Consider the following 17,929-nt stretch of genomic DNA (forward strand, 5'->3'; position numbering starts at 1 on the left):
AAGATTAGCAGGGATACAGGGAAAAGGCAGGGGAATGAGGCTAGCTGAGTTGCTCTTGCAGAGAGCTAGCACGGACACGATGGGCCACATGGACTCTCTCTCTGTGCTGTGGCCATTCTGTGACTCTATGCGTGTGTTCCCAGGAAAGCTACTGAAGCACAGGATCACAGATAAACACAAACTGTCCTCACCTGATGCCCAGACTTAAGCCTCTTCCCCCACTTGCACAGACCACATCATGGAAACATGGACAGCAAAGCCCCAGCTGCTGCCCTGATAGAGATTGGTGAATTCTTCACTGGTAAGGGATAATACTGAGTTCTCCCCACCCCAAATTATCCATTGAGCCATAGTATAGAATAATACAGCATAGAAGGAGGCCATTTGCCCCATCATGTCTGTGCTGGCTCTTTGAAAGAGCTATCCAATTAATCCCACTCCCCCTGCTCATTCCCCATAGCGCTACAGATTTTCCCGTTTCAAGTATTTATCCAAGTCCCTTTTGAAAGTCACCATTGAATCTACTTCCACCGCCCTTTCAGGCAGCGCGTTCCAGATCACAACAACTCGCTGCGTCAAAAAAAGTCTCATCTTCTCTCCAGTTCTTTCGCCAATTATCGTAAATCTGTGCCCTCTGGTTACGGATCCTCCTGCCAGTGGAAACAGATTCTCCTTATTTACTCAATCAAAACACTTCATGATTTTGAACACCTCAATTAAGTCTCCCCTTAATCTCCTCTGCTTTAAGGAGAACAATCCCAGCTTCTCCTGACTCTCCACATTAATTGAAGTCTCTCATCCCTGGCATAATTCTGATAAATCTCCTCTGCACCCTCTCTAAGGCCCCTTTTGATGTTTCTAATGCAGTGAAATAAATTGGGACAGACTGCCAGGGGTCCTTGCCATGATTCTTTGACTTGGTTTTTAAAAATTTTGCTCATTGATGCTGTCAAGAACAGGTTATTGTATGTGTTGATAAATGGTCAGTGTCAGCATGCCTGCTTTCAATCAATGCAACCCTATAATCAGTTACTGCCATTTTAATCTTAATCCAAATATCGGTTTCTAAAAGCATTATCATTTTTCAGCTGAAGCTTAAAAGACCAAAGTATCATACTGTCTTTCCAATAATGTTAACAAGTGATTCATTACATTCTTGTTACTAATTAGCAGTAATGAGGCTCGAGGCTGATGACTTGCTATTATTATCTGCAGAGTCAGAACATTTCCGAAGGACTCCCATTTGGGCCATGACACAGTCCGTGCTCTCATGTATTACGCCCTGAAGGTTTGGAGTGATGTCGCTCCACTCAACTTCCATGAGGTGGCTGGGGACAATGCAGATATTCTCATTGACTTCTCAAAGTCCTACCACAACGACCGTTACCCCTTTGATGGGCCAGGGGGTGCAGTCGCCCATGCCTTCTTCCCAGGGGACAATCCGATTGCCGGAGATGTGCATTTCGATGAGGAGGAGGCTTGGACATTCCGATCTTCAGGTATTGTCAATTATTAGAGCTGGTGGCACAAGGAAACTTTTATTTGTCAGTCCGTGGCACAGTGGGTAGCAATCTCACCTCTGACTCAGGGGTTCATGGGGCCACGTCTCCACTTCAGAGACCTGAGCAAAAAATCCAGGCTGATACACTCAGTGCCAGTACGGAGGGAATGCTGCACTTTTGGAGGCTCAGTACTGAGGGAGTGCTGCACTGTCAGAAGGGCAGTACTGAGGGAGTGCTGCACTGTCAGAGGGTCAGTACTGAGGGAGTGCTGCAGTGTCGGAGGGTCAGTACTGAGGGAGTGCTGCACTGTCGGAGGGTCAGTACTGAGGGAGTGCTGCACTGTCAGAGGGTCAGTACTGAGGGAGTGCTGCACTGTCAGAGGGGCAGTTCTGAGGGAGTGCTACACTGTCAGAAGGGCAGTTCTGAGGCAGTGCTGCACTGTCAGAAGGGCAGTTCTGAGGCAGTGCTGCACTGTCAGAAGGGCAGTACTGAGGGAGTGCTGCACTGTCAGAAGGGCAGTACTGAGGGAGTGCTGCACTGTCAGAGGGTCAGTACTGAGGGAGTGCTGCACTGTCGGAGGGTCAGTACTGAGGGAGTGCTGCACTGTCGGAGGGTCAGTACTGAGGGAGTGCTGCACTGTCGGAGGCTCAGTACTGAGGGAGCACTGCAATGTCAGAGGGGCAGTACTGAGGGAGCGCTACACTGTCGGAGGGTCAGTACTGAGGGAGTGCTGCACTTTCGGAGGGTCAGTACTGAGGGAGTGCTGCACTTTCAGAGGGGCAGTACTGAGGGGGTGCTGCACTGTCGGAGGGTCAGTACTGAGGGAGTGCTGCACTGTCAGAGGCTCTGTACTGAGGGAGCACTGCAATGTCAGAGGGGCAGTACTGAGGGAGCGCTGCGCTTTCAGAGGGGCAGTATTGAGGGAGTGCTGCACTGTCGGAGAGGCAGTACTGAGGGAGTGCTGCACTGTCAGAGGAGCAGTACTGAGAGAGCGCTGCACTCTCAGAGGGTCAGTACTGAGGGAGTGCTGCACTGTCAGAGGCTCTGTACTGAGGGAGCACTGCAATGTCAGAGGGGCAGTACTGAGGGAGCGCTGCGCTTTCAGAGGGGCAGTATTGAGGGAGTGCTGCACTGTCGGAGAGGCAGTACTGAGGGAGTGCTGCACTGTCAGAGGAGCAGTACTGAGAGAGCGCTGCACTTTCAGAGGGTCAGTACTGAGGGAATGCTGCACTTTCGGAGGGTCAGTACTGAGGGAGTGTTGCACTGTGTGAGGGGCAATACTGAGAGAGTGCTGCAAGGACAAACCCAGCAGAGGTGGCGGGACAGTGGTATACAGTCAGGAGGGAGTTGCCCTGGGAGTCCTCAACATCGACTCCGGACCCAATGAAGTCTCATGGCATCAGGTCAAACATGGACAAGGAAACCTCCTGCTGATTACCACCTACCACCCTCCCTCAGCTGATGAGTCAGTACTCCTCCATGTTGAACACCACTTGCAGGAAGCACTGAGGGTGTAAGGGCACAGAATGTACTCTGGGTTGGGGGACTTCAATGTCCATCACCAAGACTGGCTCGGTAGCACCACTACTGACCGAGCTGGCCAAGTCCTAAAGGACATAGCTGCTAGACTGGGTCTGCCGCAGGTGATGAGGGAACCAACAAGAGGGAAAAACATACTTGACCTTGTCCTCACCAATCTGCCTGCCGCAGATGCATCTGTCCATGACGGTATTGGTAGAAGTGACCACCACATAGTCCTTGCGTAGACGAATTCCCGCCTTCACATTGAGGATACCCTCCATCGTGTTGTGTGGCACTATCACCATGCTAAATGGTAGATTTCAAACAGATCTAGCAATACAAAACTGGGCATCCATGAGGCGCTGTGGGCCATCAGCAGCAGCAGAATTGTACTCAACCACAATCTGTAACCTCATGTCCCGGCATATCCCCCACTCTACCATTACCATCAAGCCAGGAGACCAACCCTGGTTCAACGAAGAGTGCAAGAGGGCATGCTAGGAGCAGCAACAAGCATACCTCTAAATGAGGTGTCAACATTTGGTGAAGCTACAACTCAGGACTACTTTTGTGCCAAACTGCATAAGCAGCGTGCGATAGACAGAACTAAGCGATCCCATAACCAACAGATCAGATCTAAGCTCTGCAGTCCTGCCACATCCAGCCGTGAATGGTGGTGGACAATTAAACAACTAACTGGAGGAGGTGGCTGCACAAACATCCCCATCCTCAATGATGGGGGAGCCCAGCACATGAGTGCGAAAGATAAGGCAGAAGCATTTGCAACAGTCTTCAGCCAAAAGCGCCGAGTTGATGATCCATCTCGGCCTCCTCCTGAAGTCCCCAGCACAGATGCCAGTCTTCAGCCAATTCGATTCACTCTGCGTGATATTAAGAAACAACTGAAGGCACTGGATACTGCAAAGGCTATGGGACCTGACAATATTCCGGCAATAGTACTGATGACCTGTGTTCCAGAATGTGCCGCGCCCCTAGCCAAGCTGTTCCAGTACAGCTACAACACTGGCATCTACCCTGCAATGTGGAAAATTGCCCAGGTATGTCCTGTACACAAAAAGCAGGGCAAGTCCAACCCGGCCAATTACCGCCCCATCAGCCTGCTCTCAATCGTCAGTAAAGTGATGGAAGGTGTCATCAACAGTGCCATCAAGTGGCACTTGCTTCGCAATAACCTGCTCAGTGATGCTTAGTTTGGGTTCCGCCAGGGCCACTCAGCTCCTGACCTCATTACAGCCTTAGTTCAAACATGGACAAAAGAGCTGAACTCAAAAGGTGAGGTGAGAGTGACTGCTCTTGACATCAAGGCAGCATTTGACCGAGTATGGCATCAAGGAGCCCTAGCAAAACTGAGGTCAATGGGAATCAGGGGGAAAACTTTCTGCTGGTTGGAGTCATACCTAGCGCAAAGGAAGATGGTTGTGGTTGTTGGAGGTCAATCATCTGAGCTCCAGGACATCACAGCAGGAGTTCCTCAGGGTAGTGTCCTAGGCCCAACCATCTTCAGCTGCTTCATCAATGACCTTCCTTCAATCATAAGGTCAGAAGTGGGGATGTTCACTGATGATTGCACAATGTTCAGCACCATTCGCAACTCGTCAGATACTGAAGCAGTCTGTGTCGAAATGCAGGAAGACCTGGACAATATCCAGGCTTGGGCTGATAAGTGGCAAGTAACATTTGCACCACACAAGTGCCAGGTAATGACCATCTCCAACAAGAGAGAATCTAACCATCTCCCCTTGACATTCAATGGCATTACCATCACTGAATCCCCCACTATCAACATCCTAGGCACTCCCATTGACCAGAAACTGAACTGGAGTAGCCATATAAATACCGTGGCTACAAGAGCAGGTCAGAGGCTAGGAATCCTGAGGCGAGTAACTCACCTCCTGACTCCCCAAAGCCTGTCCACCATCTATAAGGCACAAGTCAGGAGTGTGATAGAATACTCTCCACTTGCCTGGATGGGTGCAGCTCCAACAACACTCAAGAAGCTCGACACCATCCAGGACAAAGCAGCCTGCTTGATTGGCACCCCATCCACGAACATTCACTCCCTCCACCTCCGGCGCACACTGGCAGCAGTGTGTACCATCCATAAGATGCACTGCAGCAATGCACCAAGTCTCCTTAGACAGCACCTTCCAAACCCGTGACCTCTACCAACTAGAAGAACAAGGGCAGCAAATGCATGGGAACTCAACCACTTGCAAGTTCCCCTCCAAGCCACACACCATCCTGACTTGGAACTGTAAAGCTGTTCCTTCACTGTCGCTGGATCAAAATCCTGGAACTCTCTTCCTAACAGCACTGTGGGTGTACCTACCCCACATGGACTGCAGCAGTTCAAGAAGGCAGCTCACCACCACCTTCTCAAGGGCAATTAGGGATGGGCAATAAATGCTGGCCTGGCCAGTGATGCCCACATCCCATGAATGAATAAAAAAAGGTCAGTCTTTCAGATGAGATATTAAACTGAGTCCCTGTCTTTCAAAGTATGCATTATCTAGCTGCCTCCTGTGTGTATCATTTTATGATTCTCATTCTGTAATCACTACACTACCCCAGCGACCTTTCTGATATCTTTAATATTGGCAGTTTGAATTATTTTATCTGTGAAAGGTTAAATATCAAAAAATGGCTGAATACAGGGCTACATCAACTGTTAGTTATCAAAGTGCCATCAATAATGATTACTGGAGCAATGTCTCGACTGTAATCTAGTAATAGATTTATTGAGTCATTACGGCAAGGAAGGAGGCCATTCGGCCTATCATACCTGTGCTGGCTCTTTGAAAGAGCTATCCAATTAGTCCCACTCTCCCCTGCTCTTTCCCCAGAGTCCTGAAAATTTTTCGTTTGCGCATTATCCAATTCCCTTTTGAATGTTACTGTTGAATCTGCTTCCACCGCCCTTTCAGGCAGCACGTTCCAGATCACAACAACTTGCTGTGTTTAAAAAAATAAATATTTCTCCTCATCTCCTGCTGATGCATTTGCCAGAAAGAACAGTTGATGCAGTCGCTGTATTTGGGTAATTCTTCATATCGAACCTTTCACAGATGAAATGGTCCAAATTGTCAAAAATAGATTGATGCCAGAAACATATTGATGCATTGACTGCATAAGCACACTGTACAAGCAGGAGAGAGCTTTACTTGAATCTCTGAGCAAATCTGCACAGATACATGTGTCTCTTTTGTTGAAAGGCATTGCCAGCAAAATGAGGAAAAACATTAAATACACATAAAATCCGTCTGCTTAGCCCCCAGCTAAAGGAGGCATTTAAAGATACCAAACAAAGATAGGTGTTTAACAGGGTCCTACTGCCTTGTGCTGGGAGTGTGATTTACAGTTCAGTTATATTATTTTCTTGTTTATCTGTTTGCATCTGTTCTCCCGTGTAACAGTTATGAACCTTGTAAAAGGTGGTTGGGGCGTCGTGGGGGGGAGGGTCGACATGAATGGGGCATGCGGAGGGGACGGGCGCGGGGAAGGGGTTAAAATGGGCACAGCGTCCTGCTCCGAGGGTCAGTGCTGCCCTCGTGCCTGTCTCAATGTTTACTCCCAGGTTTCAGGAGGTGCATAAGGCCCCTCAAAGTAATCAAAAGGCTAATGGAATGTTAGTCTTTATAACTGGAGGGCTGGAATATAAAGAGGAGGATGTTTTGCTACATCTACACAAAGCCCTGGTTAGACCACATCTGGAGAATGATGTCCAGTTCCAGGCACAGCACCTTAGAAAGGATATATTGACCTTGGAAGGAGTGCAGTGCAGATTCACCTGAATGTTACCAGGGCTCCAAGGGTTAGATTGTGAGGAGAGAATACATAAACTGGTCTTGTATTCCCTGGAATATAGAAGGGTAAGGGGTTATTTGATTGAGATTTTTAGGATTTTGAACGAAGTTGAGAGGGTCGATAGAGAGAAATTTTTTCTGCTGGTGGGGGAGTTGAGGACAAGGGGATATAACCTTCAAATCAGAGTCAGGCCACTCAGAAGAAGGAGAAACATTAGGAAATACTTCTTCACACAAAGGCTGGTTGAAGTGTGGAGCTCTGTCCCACAAAAAGTGGTAGATGCTGGAACTCAATTAATCATTTTAAATCAGCCAAGGGTATTAAAGGATATGCAGCCAAGGCGGGTGGATGCAGTTAAGGTACAGATCATCCATAATCCTCAATGAATGGTGGAACAGGCTCGAGGGGCTGAATGGCCTCGTCCTCTTCCCGTTTCCTTCACCACGGCAGCAGTTGAAGGCCTCTTTAAAATACAGAGGTCATGGTCTGATGACCTCATTCAGACTCAGAAGCTATTTTAACTCTGAGCCACTCATTTGCTGCCCAGTGTGGCCTCACCAGGAACTTGGGACACCAAGGAGCTGGCAATCTGGAAGAGGGGCGAGAAGATGAGAGGATTTTGTTTCCTAAGGTTTCCCTCATGGGCCGGGAATGAGCAGCCCAGTAACATTAGCACCACACTACCATACCCATATCATAGCAATAATCATTAAATAGACACAGCAATCTCAACATCTCTAGCAACATTCTCGCAAATTGTATTGAAGTCTTTGTTTGAGAGTCTGTAGAACATCTTGGAATTTATTTGCAGTAACAACAACAACTTGCATTTATAGAGCATCTTTCAAGAAATAAAATGTCCCAAGTGTTGTGCAGGAGCGTTATCAAACAAAATTTGACACTGAGCCATGTAAGAAAATATTAGGACAGGTTTTACAAAGAAGCAGGTTTTAAGGAGCATCTTAAAGCAGTAGAGAGAGAGGTGGAGAGGCGGAGAGGTTTAGGGAGGGAATTCCAGAGCATGAGGTCGAGGCAGCTGAAGGTAAGGCCGCCAATGATGGAGCGATTAATATCAGGAACATGCAAGATGCTAGAATTGGAGGAGCACAGAGATCTTGGAGGGTTGCGAGGCTGCAGGAGGTTACATAGATAGGGAGGGAAGGCCTTGGAGGAATTTGAAAACAAGGATGAGAATGAACATGATGAATGATGATCTATCAGCCAGTTTCAGAAGGTGTCTTTCTTTCTTGCAGATTCTCGTGAGATGGATTTGTTTGCCGTGGCTGTCCATGAATTTGGGCACGCCATTGGACTGTCCCATTCCTCAGCCAATGAATCCATCATGAGACCTTATTACCAGGGCCCTGTGGGCGATCCTCTCCAGTATCACCTGCCTTATGATGACCGATTGAGAATCTGGCAGATATACGGTTCGGACTTTCTCATTTCACATCCTTCTTCCATTTATTCTCTCGGGATCCAATGGAAGCAGAGTATTGATTCACTCAAATATAAATCCAATAGATTTCTTTCAGAAATAACATTTTGTGATTCAGTATGTGAGTAATTTGTGACCTGACGTGTGGTGAGTGGAGCGTGCTTGGGAGGGCCTATGGTTCACAAAGCTCTCCATCACTGGGGGTTTTCCTTATTTCATCTCTGGGTCTGTTGTAGACTCATTGATAGAGATTGATCGCTGTGATTGGCCAACAACCCCCATTATCATTGTATCATGTGACTGTCAGGCTGGTCGAAGGTGAACGAGAGGGTCCTGGGTCTTTTGTCGTCTGGTGATTCCTGTGTTCCTAGTTTGAGGTTTGAGATACGTTGGGTCACACGCAGACTTCAGCAGAACTGACTGAATAAAAAACAGCATATTTAGTTTATTTCGAGAGACAGCACTGAAACAGGCCCTTCGGCCCACTGAGTCTGTGCCGACCATCAACCACCCATTTTATACTAATCCTACACTAATCCCATATTCCTACCACATCCCACCTGTCCCTATATTTCCCTACCACCTACCTATACTAGGGGCAATTTATAATGGCCAATTTACCTACCAACCTGCAAGTCTTTTGGCTGTGGGAGGAAACCGGAGCACCCGGAGAAAACCCACGCAGACACAGGGAGAACTTGCAAACTCCACACAGGCAGTACCCAGAATTGAACCCGGGTCGCTGGAGCTGTGAGGCTGCGGTGCTAACCACTGCGCCACTGTGCAACTAAATTCCAAGTAAAAATGTTCTCAACACCATTTTCTTCCTGTCCCTGTTGCCATTTATTTCAGGGTGAGTTTGAACTTGATGTACTCGACTAGCTGAGTACTTAAATGAAAGGATTTATGACTTCTCTTTGCCAATCAATCATTGTGAGAATTTAATCAAAATCAAACTGTCTGGAAGATTGTATTTGACTTCCAGCTGTATTTGTGATATGAGCAACCTTCACATTTTCCTAACACGAATATATTACTTGTGACCACCTCTGATATTAAAAGCTGAGATTTAAACCTCTCTTTATTGTTTTGTTTTGAATAGAGATGAATCGTGATGAATCTGTCTGGATTAAAGTATTTGTACCCCTCACAGATCCTGGTCACAGATCAGGTGCCTGTGACCACAGGAGGTGCAAATAATGTTTTATTAAAAACTAGTGGGCCTATTTTAACACATGGTGGAAATTGGAGAGGGGGGCGCGGGTGAAAATCAAACCGTCCAACCCCCGGCGGAGTGCGAGGCTGCGGAGATTTTAATTCACTTGCCCTGACAATGACTTCTGGCCGAAGCTGGTGAGAATAGTGTCATCGCTGGGAGTAGGAGTCAGTCTTGGTGAGATGGGTCAGACCTCACAGGACCTACAGTCCCGGAAAGCAGAAGTGCAGGTGGGGGCTGGTTCACGAAGGGAGAGAGGAGGGGTGGCCCATATTATCCTGCTCCTCCTGGATCCTTCTACCACATGGACTGTAGCGGTTCAAGAACTACAACTTGCATTTATATAGCACCTTCAACACAATAAAACATCCCAAGGTGCTTCACAGGAGCATTATAAAACAAAGTATGACACCGAGCCACATAAGTAGATGTTAGGCTGGAAAGGGTTTTGGGACGTTCTGTGGATGCTCTAGAGATACAAGAAAATGCGTGCATTACATCCCAATTTCCACCTTAAGTACTCAGGATATCCCAAATCATTTCACATCCAATAAGTGTATTTTTCTGAAGTATGGTCACTGTTGTTATGTAGGCAAATATGGCAGGCAGATTTTACACAGTATGGTCACACCGAAAGCAATGAAATGTGCCCAATTCTTCTGATCTGGTGCTTTTGGTTGAGGGATGAATATTGGCCAGGATGCTGCAGAGATCTCCCCTGCTCTTTGTCCAGTAGTGGCCACAGGATCTTTTACGTCCACCTGAGAGGGCAGACAAGGCCTCAGTTTAATATTTTATCTGAAAGAGGGCACCTCCAACAGTGCAGCCTTCCCTCAGTACTGCCCTGGAGGGTCAGCTTGGACTTTGTGCTCAAGTCCTGGAGTTGGACTTGAACCCACAATCTTCAGACTGATAGCGAGTTAAAATACAATCAAATTAAACGAACAGGTTAAAGTGCTTTCCAAAGAATAGCAAAAGGCATGTGTTAAATTATTTCAAAGCAGTTCAGTCAGCTGTTACCAAATCTTGCTTGTGCCACTCTCTCTGATGTGCACTTGACAAACTACAAACTGATAGTGAAAGCTGTAGTAAATTCCCTGGGCATAAAAGAGTAAATGGGATAGTCACTGAACTGGAAAGGATATTGCTAATTAGAAATGTCACTCGTTGATTTAATACACATGCAGAATGAAGAAGATTGCGCAAATCTAAATGAGAAACCAACCTCCTTTGCAGCGGGACTGAAAGATTGCATTTGTAGCCTTCTGGAGCTCCTGATTGTTCTAAACCACTCACATGAGCCAAGGGATACCAAGGGGGATGAAATTAAAGCCTGTTACAGGAGAATTTACGTGACCGCACTTTCAAACTTGATTTGTTTTTTATTTAATTCAGTTTTAGGCAAGGTAGAGGTTGGCTGTGTTGTTTGTTTAATATATTTTTTTGTCTTTTTCTCTGTATCGAGGTGTCAGAGAGCTGTTGTTCCCCACCAGCCAAGCCAAAGTGGAAAATTCGTCAGACTATCCAGTGCTCCCAGAACCTCCACGGAAGCGGCCAACTGCTCAGTGAGTAATGGTTGTTAGCCATGGGGGGCTGGGGGGTGGGGTACGGTTTAGACAATCACTTTCTCTCCTGCCCTTCTCTCTCCTTGTAGTCACTTGTATTAAAAGATGGGAAAAGTGTGAAACCAACATCTTTCAACTTTACACTCAGAGGCATCAACTTACTTGTTTTTAGAATATGAATTCTCGGTTTGTGGGTGTGGATGGATTGGGAATACATTACCTCCTCCCTTAAACAGACAGATGTTTGGGTGCTATTGTTACTGCTGGGACACTGAGGTTTGATGTGAATGAACAGAGTGTTTCTTGCTCAGGTACTTTCTGTCCATTGATGTAATCAGTTCCAAGTTGCTGCTTGCCAGTTGGGCCTACTCCATCGAGTCTAACTAATTATAAAGATAGCAAAGTGTTCGCTATTCTGTTTGTAATATGTGCAAAAATCAGCCCTGCATTTTTTTAATGGATTCTATTGGACGTGGACGTCAATTTTTAGGCCAGCAATTATTTCCCATCCCTAATTGCCCTTGAGAAGGTGGTGGTGAGCTGCCTTCTTGAACCGCTGCAGTCCATTTGGGGTCGGTACACCCACAGTGCTGTTAGGAAGGGAGTTCCAGGATTTTGACCCAGTGACAGTGAAGGAATGGCGATATAGTTCCAAGTCAGGATGGTGTGTGACTTGGAGGGGAACTTGCAGGTGGTGGTATTCCCATGTATTTGCTGCCCCTGTCCTAGGTGGAAGAGGTTGTGGGTTTAATTATGGGTTAAATTATAAGCAGAGGTTGCAAAGACAAAGCTTGTATTCCCCTGAGTTTAGTAGGTTGAGGGCTGACCTAATCAAAGTATTTAAAATGATAAAAGAATTCAACAGGGCAGATATAAAGAAAAAATTGCAACAACTAAAAGGCTGACAGAAAATAAAAGCACTGAAAATTTTCATTTCCTTCAGTACTCTTCGATTTCTTACTCTGTCATCTTTTGCCTGATATTTTTAACCTTTAATTCTTAACTGTGTCAGCTGCGACTCAGTTGGTAGCACTCTTAGCTCTGACTCAGAAGGTTGTGGGTTCGAGCTCCGCTCCAGATACGAACACAAAATTCAGACTGACACTCCCAGTGCAATACTGAGGGAGTGCTGCATTGTCAGAGGGTCAGTACTGAGAGAGTGCTGCATTGTCAGAGTGTCAATACTGAGGGAGTGCTGCATTGTCAGAGTGTCAATACTGAGGGAGTGCTGCAATGTCAGAGGGTCAGTACTGAGAGAGTGCTGCATTGTCAGAGTGTCAATACTGAGGGAGTGCTGCAATGTCAGAGGGTCAGTACTGAGGGAGCGCTGCATTGTCAGAGGGTCAGTACTGAGGGAGCGCTGTACTGTCAGAGGGTCAGTACTGAGGGAGTGCTGCATTGTCGGAGGGTCTGTACTAAGGGAGTGCTGCACTGTTGGAGGGTCAGTACTGAGGGACCGCTGCATTGTGGGAGGGTCAGTACTGAGGGAGTGCTGCATTGTCAGAGGGTCTGTACTAAGGGAGTGCTGCAATGTCAGAGGGTCAGTACTGAGGGAGTGCTGCATTGTCAGAGGGTCAGTACTGAGGGAGCGCTGTACTGTCAGAGGGTCTGTACTAAGGGAGTGCTGCACTGTTGGAGGGTCAGTACTGAGGGACCGCTGCATTGTGGGTCAGTACTGAGGGAGTGCTGCATTGTCAGAGGAGCTGTCTTTCTGATGAGATATTAAACCAAGCCCCGTCTGCCCTCTCAAGGTACATGTAAGAGATCCTGTGATTCTGTTGCAAAGAAGAACAGGAGAGTTCTGACCAATATTTATCCTTCAAACCACATCATTAAAGAGAGATTATCTGTTCACACTGCTGTCAGTGGGACATTGCGATATGCCTATTGACTGCTACATTTGCCTATATAACTACACTCATAAAAACAGAAAGTACCAGAAATACTCAACTGGCCAACTTGCAAACGGAACTCTGTTTCTCACTCCACAGTTGCTGCCAGACTTTCTCCGATTTTATTTCGGATTTCCAGCATCTGCAGTATTTTGCTTTTTAGTGTCTGCAGATCATTCATTGGCTTTTAAGCATTTTAAAATGTTATGAGCACCTGAAAGAAATTACATAAACGCAATTATTTTCTCTCTCGTACAACTTTTCACTGCCAGGATTGTTGGCATTCATGAAGTGAAACTTAATTATATAAAATAAGTCATTGCAATTGGCCATGGACTGATTGAGTTGACTTTTGATCTACAAGGAAGTCAAGGGTAGGTACACCCACAGTGCTGTTAGGGAGGGAGTTCCAGGATTTTGATCCAGCAACAGTGAAGGAACGGTGATATAGTTCCAAGTCAGGATGGTGTGTGACTTGGAGGGGAACTTGCAGGTGGTGGTGATCCCATGCATCTGCTGCCCTTGTCCTTCTAGGTGGTAGAGGTCGCGGGTTTGGAAGGTGCTGTCAAAGAAGTAGCCATTTATAATAGCAACCTTTGTTTTACGTACAATTACTTCATGTTGATTGAGATTTGGCAAGTAAAGCACAGTTACTTTTCACTTACTAGTTTAAAAGAGCCTTGAAGTCCAGCAATCAAGGAGAGTGAAAGACTGGGTTAATGGTTCAGGTTTAATGACCTATCGTTAGAACTGCTCTGATGTTAACCGTTTCTTCATCTCAACAGTAGTGTTGCCAACTCTGGCTGGTTGTATTCCTGGATGTTTCGTCACATGACTTCCTCCCATGAGCTGCCCCGCCCCCAGGCTCTGGCCATTGGTTGCCCAACATGTCCATCCTCACAATGCCTCTCCTTCCTACAGCCAATTGGAAAACGAACGGACTCTTCAGTAAATTGATTGGATGATCCTTGACTGTTGGCCAAACAGCCTTTTCTTTCCCATCGCCAACATTTTTGCAATTACGAAGCAGAAGTGTTCAAAGAAAATTATTTTTTATAATGCCGCTCTGACTTTCCTCCCCGGAATTTGTTCCAGTAGTTTTTGAAGATTAATCTCCTGGAGACTCCATGCCAATCCTGGAGAGTTGGCAACCCCTATGCCACAGATGCTGCAAGACCTACTGAGTGTTTTCCAGCACTTTTTGTTTTAATTAGAGATGAATGTATTACAGAGTTCTGCACTGTTACAGGTTGGTGTATGTGTGTATGAAGAAAGATATATTTCTGATCTGACTCCTTTCGCTTGCAGGCCTAGAACAGATGTTCCTGACAGATGTAATACCAACTTTGATGCTGTGGCTCAGATCAGAGGAGAAGCTTTCTTTTTTAAAGGTACATGTTGTAATTCTGTATTTATGTTCCTCGTGCTGCAAGATTATATGAGTAATTACCACAAGTTCTGAGTACTGCTCCCATTACCTGCTGACTATAGTGGTCTTTGGGTGCTGATTAATATTTCCCCTCTCCTCCCCTCTCCAGTTCTAGTCAGAGCAACCACTGTGTCTCTGTGTCCGCTTGTATCAGAACCACCTTGAACCATGTGTCCATTTCTGGTTGGAGCCACTTTGAGCTTTGTGTTCAGTTCCAGTCACTGAGACAGAAGAACAACATTGAAATCCCTGCGTCAGTGGGCTTTGGAGGCTCAGTCACTGAGTATGGTTAGCACTGCAGCCTCACAGCTCCATGGACCCGGGTTCAGTTCTGGGTACTGCCTGTGCGGAATTTGCAAGTTCTCCCTGCGACCGCGTGGGTTTTCGCCGGGTGCTCCGGTTTCCTCCCACAGCCAAAAAAAACTTGCGGGTTGATAGGTAAATTGGCCATTGTAAATTGTCCCTAGTATAGGTAGGTGGTAGGGGAATATAGAGAAGGTGGGGATGTGGTAGGAATATGGGATTAGTGTAGGATTAGTATAAATGGGTGGTTGATGGTCGGCACAGACTTGGTGGGCCGAAGGGCCTGTTCCAGTGCTGTATCTCTAAATAAATAAATAAGACTGATATCGATAGATTTCTACATATTAAAAACATTAAGGGTTACAGGGATAGTGCAGGAAAATGGTGTTGAAGTAGAAGATCAGCCATGATCTCAATGAGTGGTGGAGCGGGCTCGAAGCGCTGAATGGCCTACTCCTGCTCCTATTTCTTGTGTTCTTGTGACGTGCTGCATTGAAAAGACTGACCTGACGTGTGAGTAGAGTAAATTATGATGAAATACTGGAGAAATTGGGTTCTCAGTCTCAGAAGGGATCTTGTGGAGGTTGATAAAATAGACAACAGATCAAAAAAAACATAACTTTGATCTCTACACCAAACTAGGTTGTGCCAATAGGATGAGGGGAATGAGTTCCAACTTACAAAAGACAAATCTAGGCCCTGATGTCATCCAAATAGCGAATCGGCACGTGAAATGTAGAGCAGTCGAGGCAAAAGACTCGGAATCATTTCAGGAACAGTTGGTGGTAGTAACGATGAGGGGGAAAGTTATTTCTGTCTTGCACTGAGCGATGCTGTCTCAGTTCGATATCCCATCATGTTTGGGCTCGTTACAAGCACATCGAATCACGCAATTTGCAGTTTGAACATTGCAACGCCTTGACAAACGCTCAGGGCGAGACCTGCATCTAACACTGCATTCTGTTAGCCTTCAGGCATAATTTACTCCTTTCAAGTTGTGAAAACAGGCAGCTGTCTCCAATTTCCCTTGTCTATTTATGTGAATGTTGACAGTGGCGATAGCTGATGGAATGGTCAGGACTTTAACTGTGTGACAATGAGGGATTCAGATTGTAGTTATATAAAAATACCAGAGCTGGGCTGCAGGTGGCAATGGACCTCATTGTACGAACTGGAGCCTCACAATACAAGACCTGTCAGTCCACTTCCAGCTAAATTGCTGAAGGATTATTTGTGTTGGAGACTGAAAGAAAAGAAAATATTGGCTCTGTTGAGCCATGCAATTTAGAGAAAGAAATTATAAATGTGATGCATGCCTTCCTCATTTACTTTCCCAACTTTCTATCTTTAATAAATCATAGGGCAGTATTTAATGGCCCCTGGGAGATGGGCTAGGAAGTGGGAGGGGGCCATAGAATTGCGATGGAAGGCGGAGAAGGTGTGGCGTGGTGCCCATCACACCGCCAATTGTGACCCTTAAGGCCTGTTCCTGCCGCCACTGGAATTACACCAGTGGTGGGGGGGCGCGCGGGGGGAGGTCGTCCAGTGAGATAAGGCAGCCTCCATGTGGACTTGGGGGACGGGCTCTCCACAGGGCAATCTGTGGCCCCCAGCGGCAAAGGCTGCACCTCCGTTAAAACCCTCCTCCCACACTCAACATCCACCCTCCCCTCCACCCTCACCAGGGCCTGCCGGACTGGCCGCAGCGACCCCACCATACTTACCTGGGGTCCGGGGCTACAGTGCTGGACCTGGTCCTGGGCCTGGTGTAGTACCCTCTGATTGGCCGGTAGCTCCATGAGACGGTATCCCCTTCTTTAAAGGATTGGGGATCCCGACGGCGGGCACTTAAGTGCCTGAGCACCGTTGAGTTTTGCCGGGGGTGAGGTGGGGGTACTCCAAAAGGCCGGGGCGGTGTCCCCTCACCTTTACGGCCTAGTGCAAGGAGCACCGCAAACTCAACTAAATTCAGCCTGTAGCATTATGCAGCACAGAACGAGGCCATTCGTCCCATCGTGCCTGTACCAACTCTCCAAGAGTTATCCAATTAATCCCATTCCCCTGCTTTTTCCCCATAGCCCTGCAATTTTTTCCTTTTCAAGTATTTATCCAGTTCCCTTTTGAAAGTTATTAGTGAATCTGCTTCCACCGCCCTTTCAGGCAGCGCGTTCCAGATCACAACAACTCACTGTGTAAAAAAGAATTCCTCCTCTCCCCCTGGTTCTTCTGTCAATTACATTAAATCTGTGTATAAAAGCAAAATACTGCGGATGCTGGAAATCTGAAACAAAAACAAGAAATGCTGGATTCACTCAGCAGGTCTGGCAGCATCTGTGGAAAGAGAAGCAGAGTTAACGTTTCGGGTCAGTGACCCTTCTTCGGAACTGACAAATATTAGAAAAGTCACAGATTATAAACAAGTGAGGTGGGGGTTGGGCAAGAGATAACAAAGGAGAAGGTGCAGATTGGACCAGGCCACATAGCTGACCAAAAGGTCACGGAGCAAAGGCAAACAATATGTTAATGGTGTTTTGAAAGACAAAGCATTAGTACAGATTAGGTGGTGAATATACTGAATATAGAACATCAGCAAGTGCAAACCTGAAGAAAAACAACCTGAAAAAAACAGTGGGTAAGCAAACTGAACAAACTAAGATGAAATGAAATAAATGCAAAAAAGGATTGTAAAAAATGTAAAAAGGAATGCAAAAAAAAGGAAGAAAAAATAACTAAAAATGACTAAAAATGAAAGTAAAGTGGGGGGCTGTCATGCTCTGAAATTATTGAACTCAATGTTCAGTCCGGCAGGCTGTAGTGTGCCTAATCGGTAGATGAGATGCTGTTCCTCGAGCTTGCGTTGATGTTCACTGGAACACTGCAGCAATCCCAGGACAGAGATGTGAGCATGAGAGCAGGGGGGAGTGTTGAAATGGCAAGCAACCGGAAGCTCAGGGTCCTGCTTGCGGACTGAGCGGAGATGTTCCGCAAAGCGGTCACCCAGTCTGCGCTTGGTCTCCCCAATGTAGAGGAGACCACACTGTGAGCAGCGAATACAGTATACTACATTGAAAGAAGTACAAGTAAATCGCTGCTTCACCTGAAAGGAGTGTTTGGGGCCTGGGATAGTGAGGAGAGAGGAGGTAAATGGGCAGGTATTACACCTCCTGCGATTGCAAGGGAAGGTGCCCTGGGACGGGGACGAGGTGGTGGGGGTAATGGAGGAGTGGACCAGGGTGTC

The 17,929-nt window shown here is 46.7% G+C and overlaps 1 protein-coding gene across 1 annotated transcript in view; it reads left to right on the forward strand.

Moving 5' to 3' along the window:
- Positions 1-17,929, forward strand: part of mmp17a (matrix metallopeptidase 17a) — an 86,029-nt gene that overhangs the window by 47,611 nt on the left and 20,489 nt on the right. Inside the window, exons 4-7 of the mRNA XM_068055534.1 lie at positions 1,216-1,499; positions 8,102-8,278; positions 10,968-11,067; positions 14,268-14,350. Of these exons, the coding sequence (XP_067911635.1) occupies positions 1,216-1,499; positions 8,102-8,278; positions 10,968-11,067; positions 14,268-14,350 (644 nt within the window). The remainder of the gene's footprint in view (positions 1-1,215; positions 1,500-8,101; positions 8,279-10,967; positions 11,068-14,267; positions 14,351-17,929) is intronic.

This window comes from Heterodontus francisci, chromosome 23 (assembly GCF_036365525.1).
Source record: "Heterodontus francisci isolate sHetFra1 chromosome 23, sHetFra1.hap1, whole genome shotgun sequence".
Classification (NCBI taxonomy): domain Eukaryota; kingdom Metazoa; phylum Chordata; class Chondrichthyes; order Heterodontiformes; family Heterodontidae; genus Heterodontus; species Heterodontus francisci.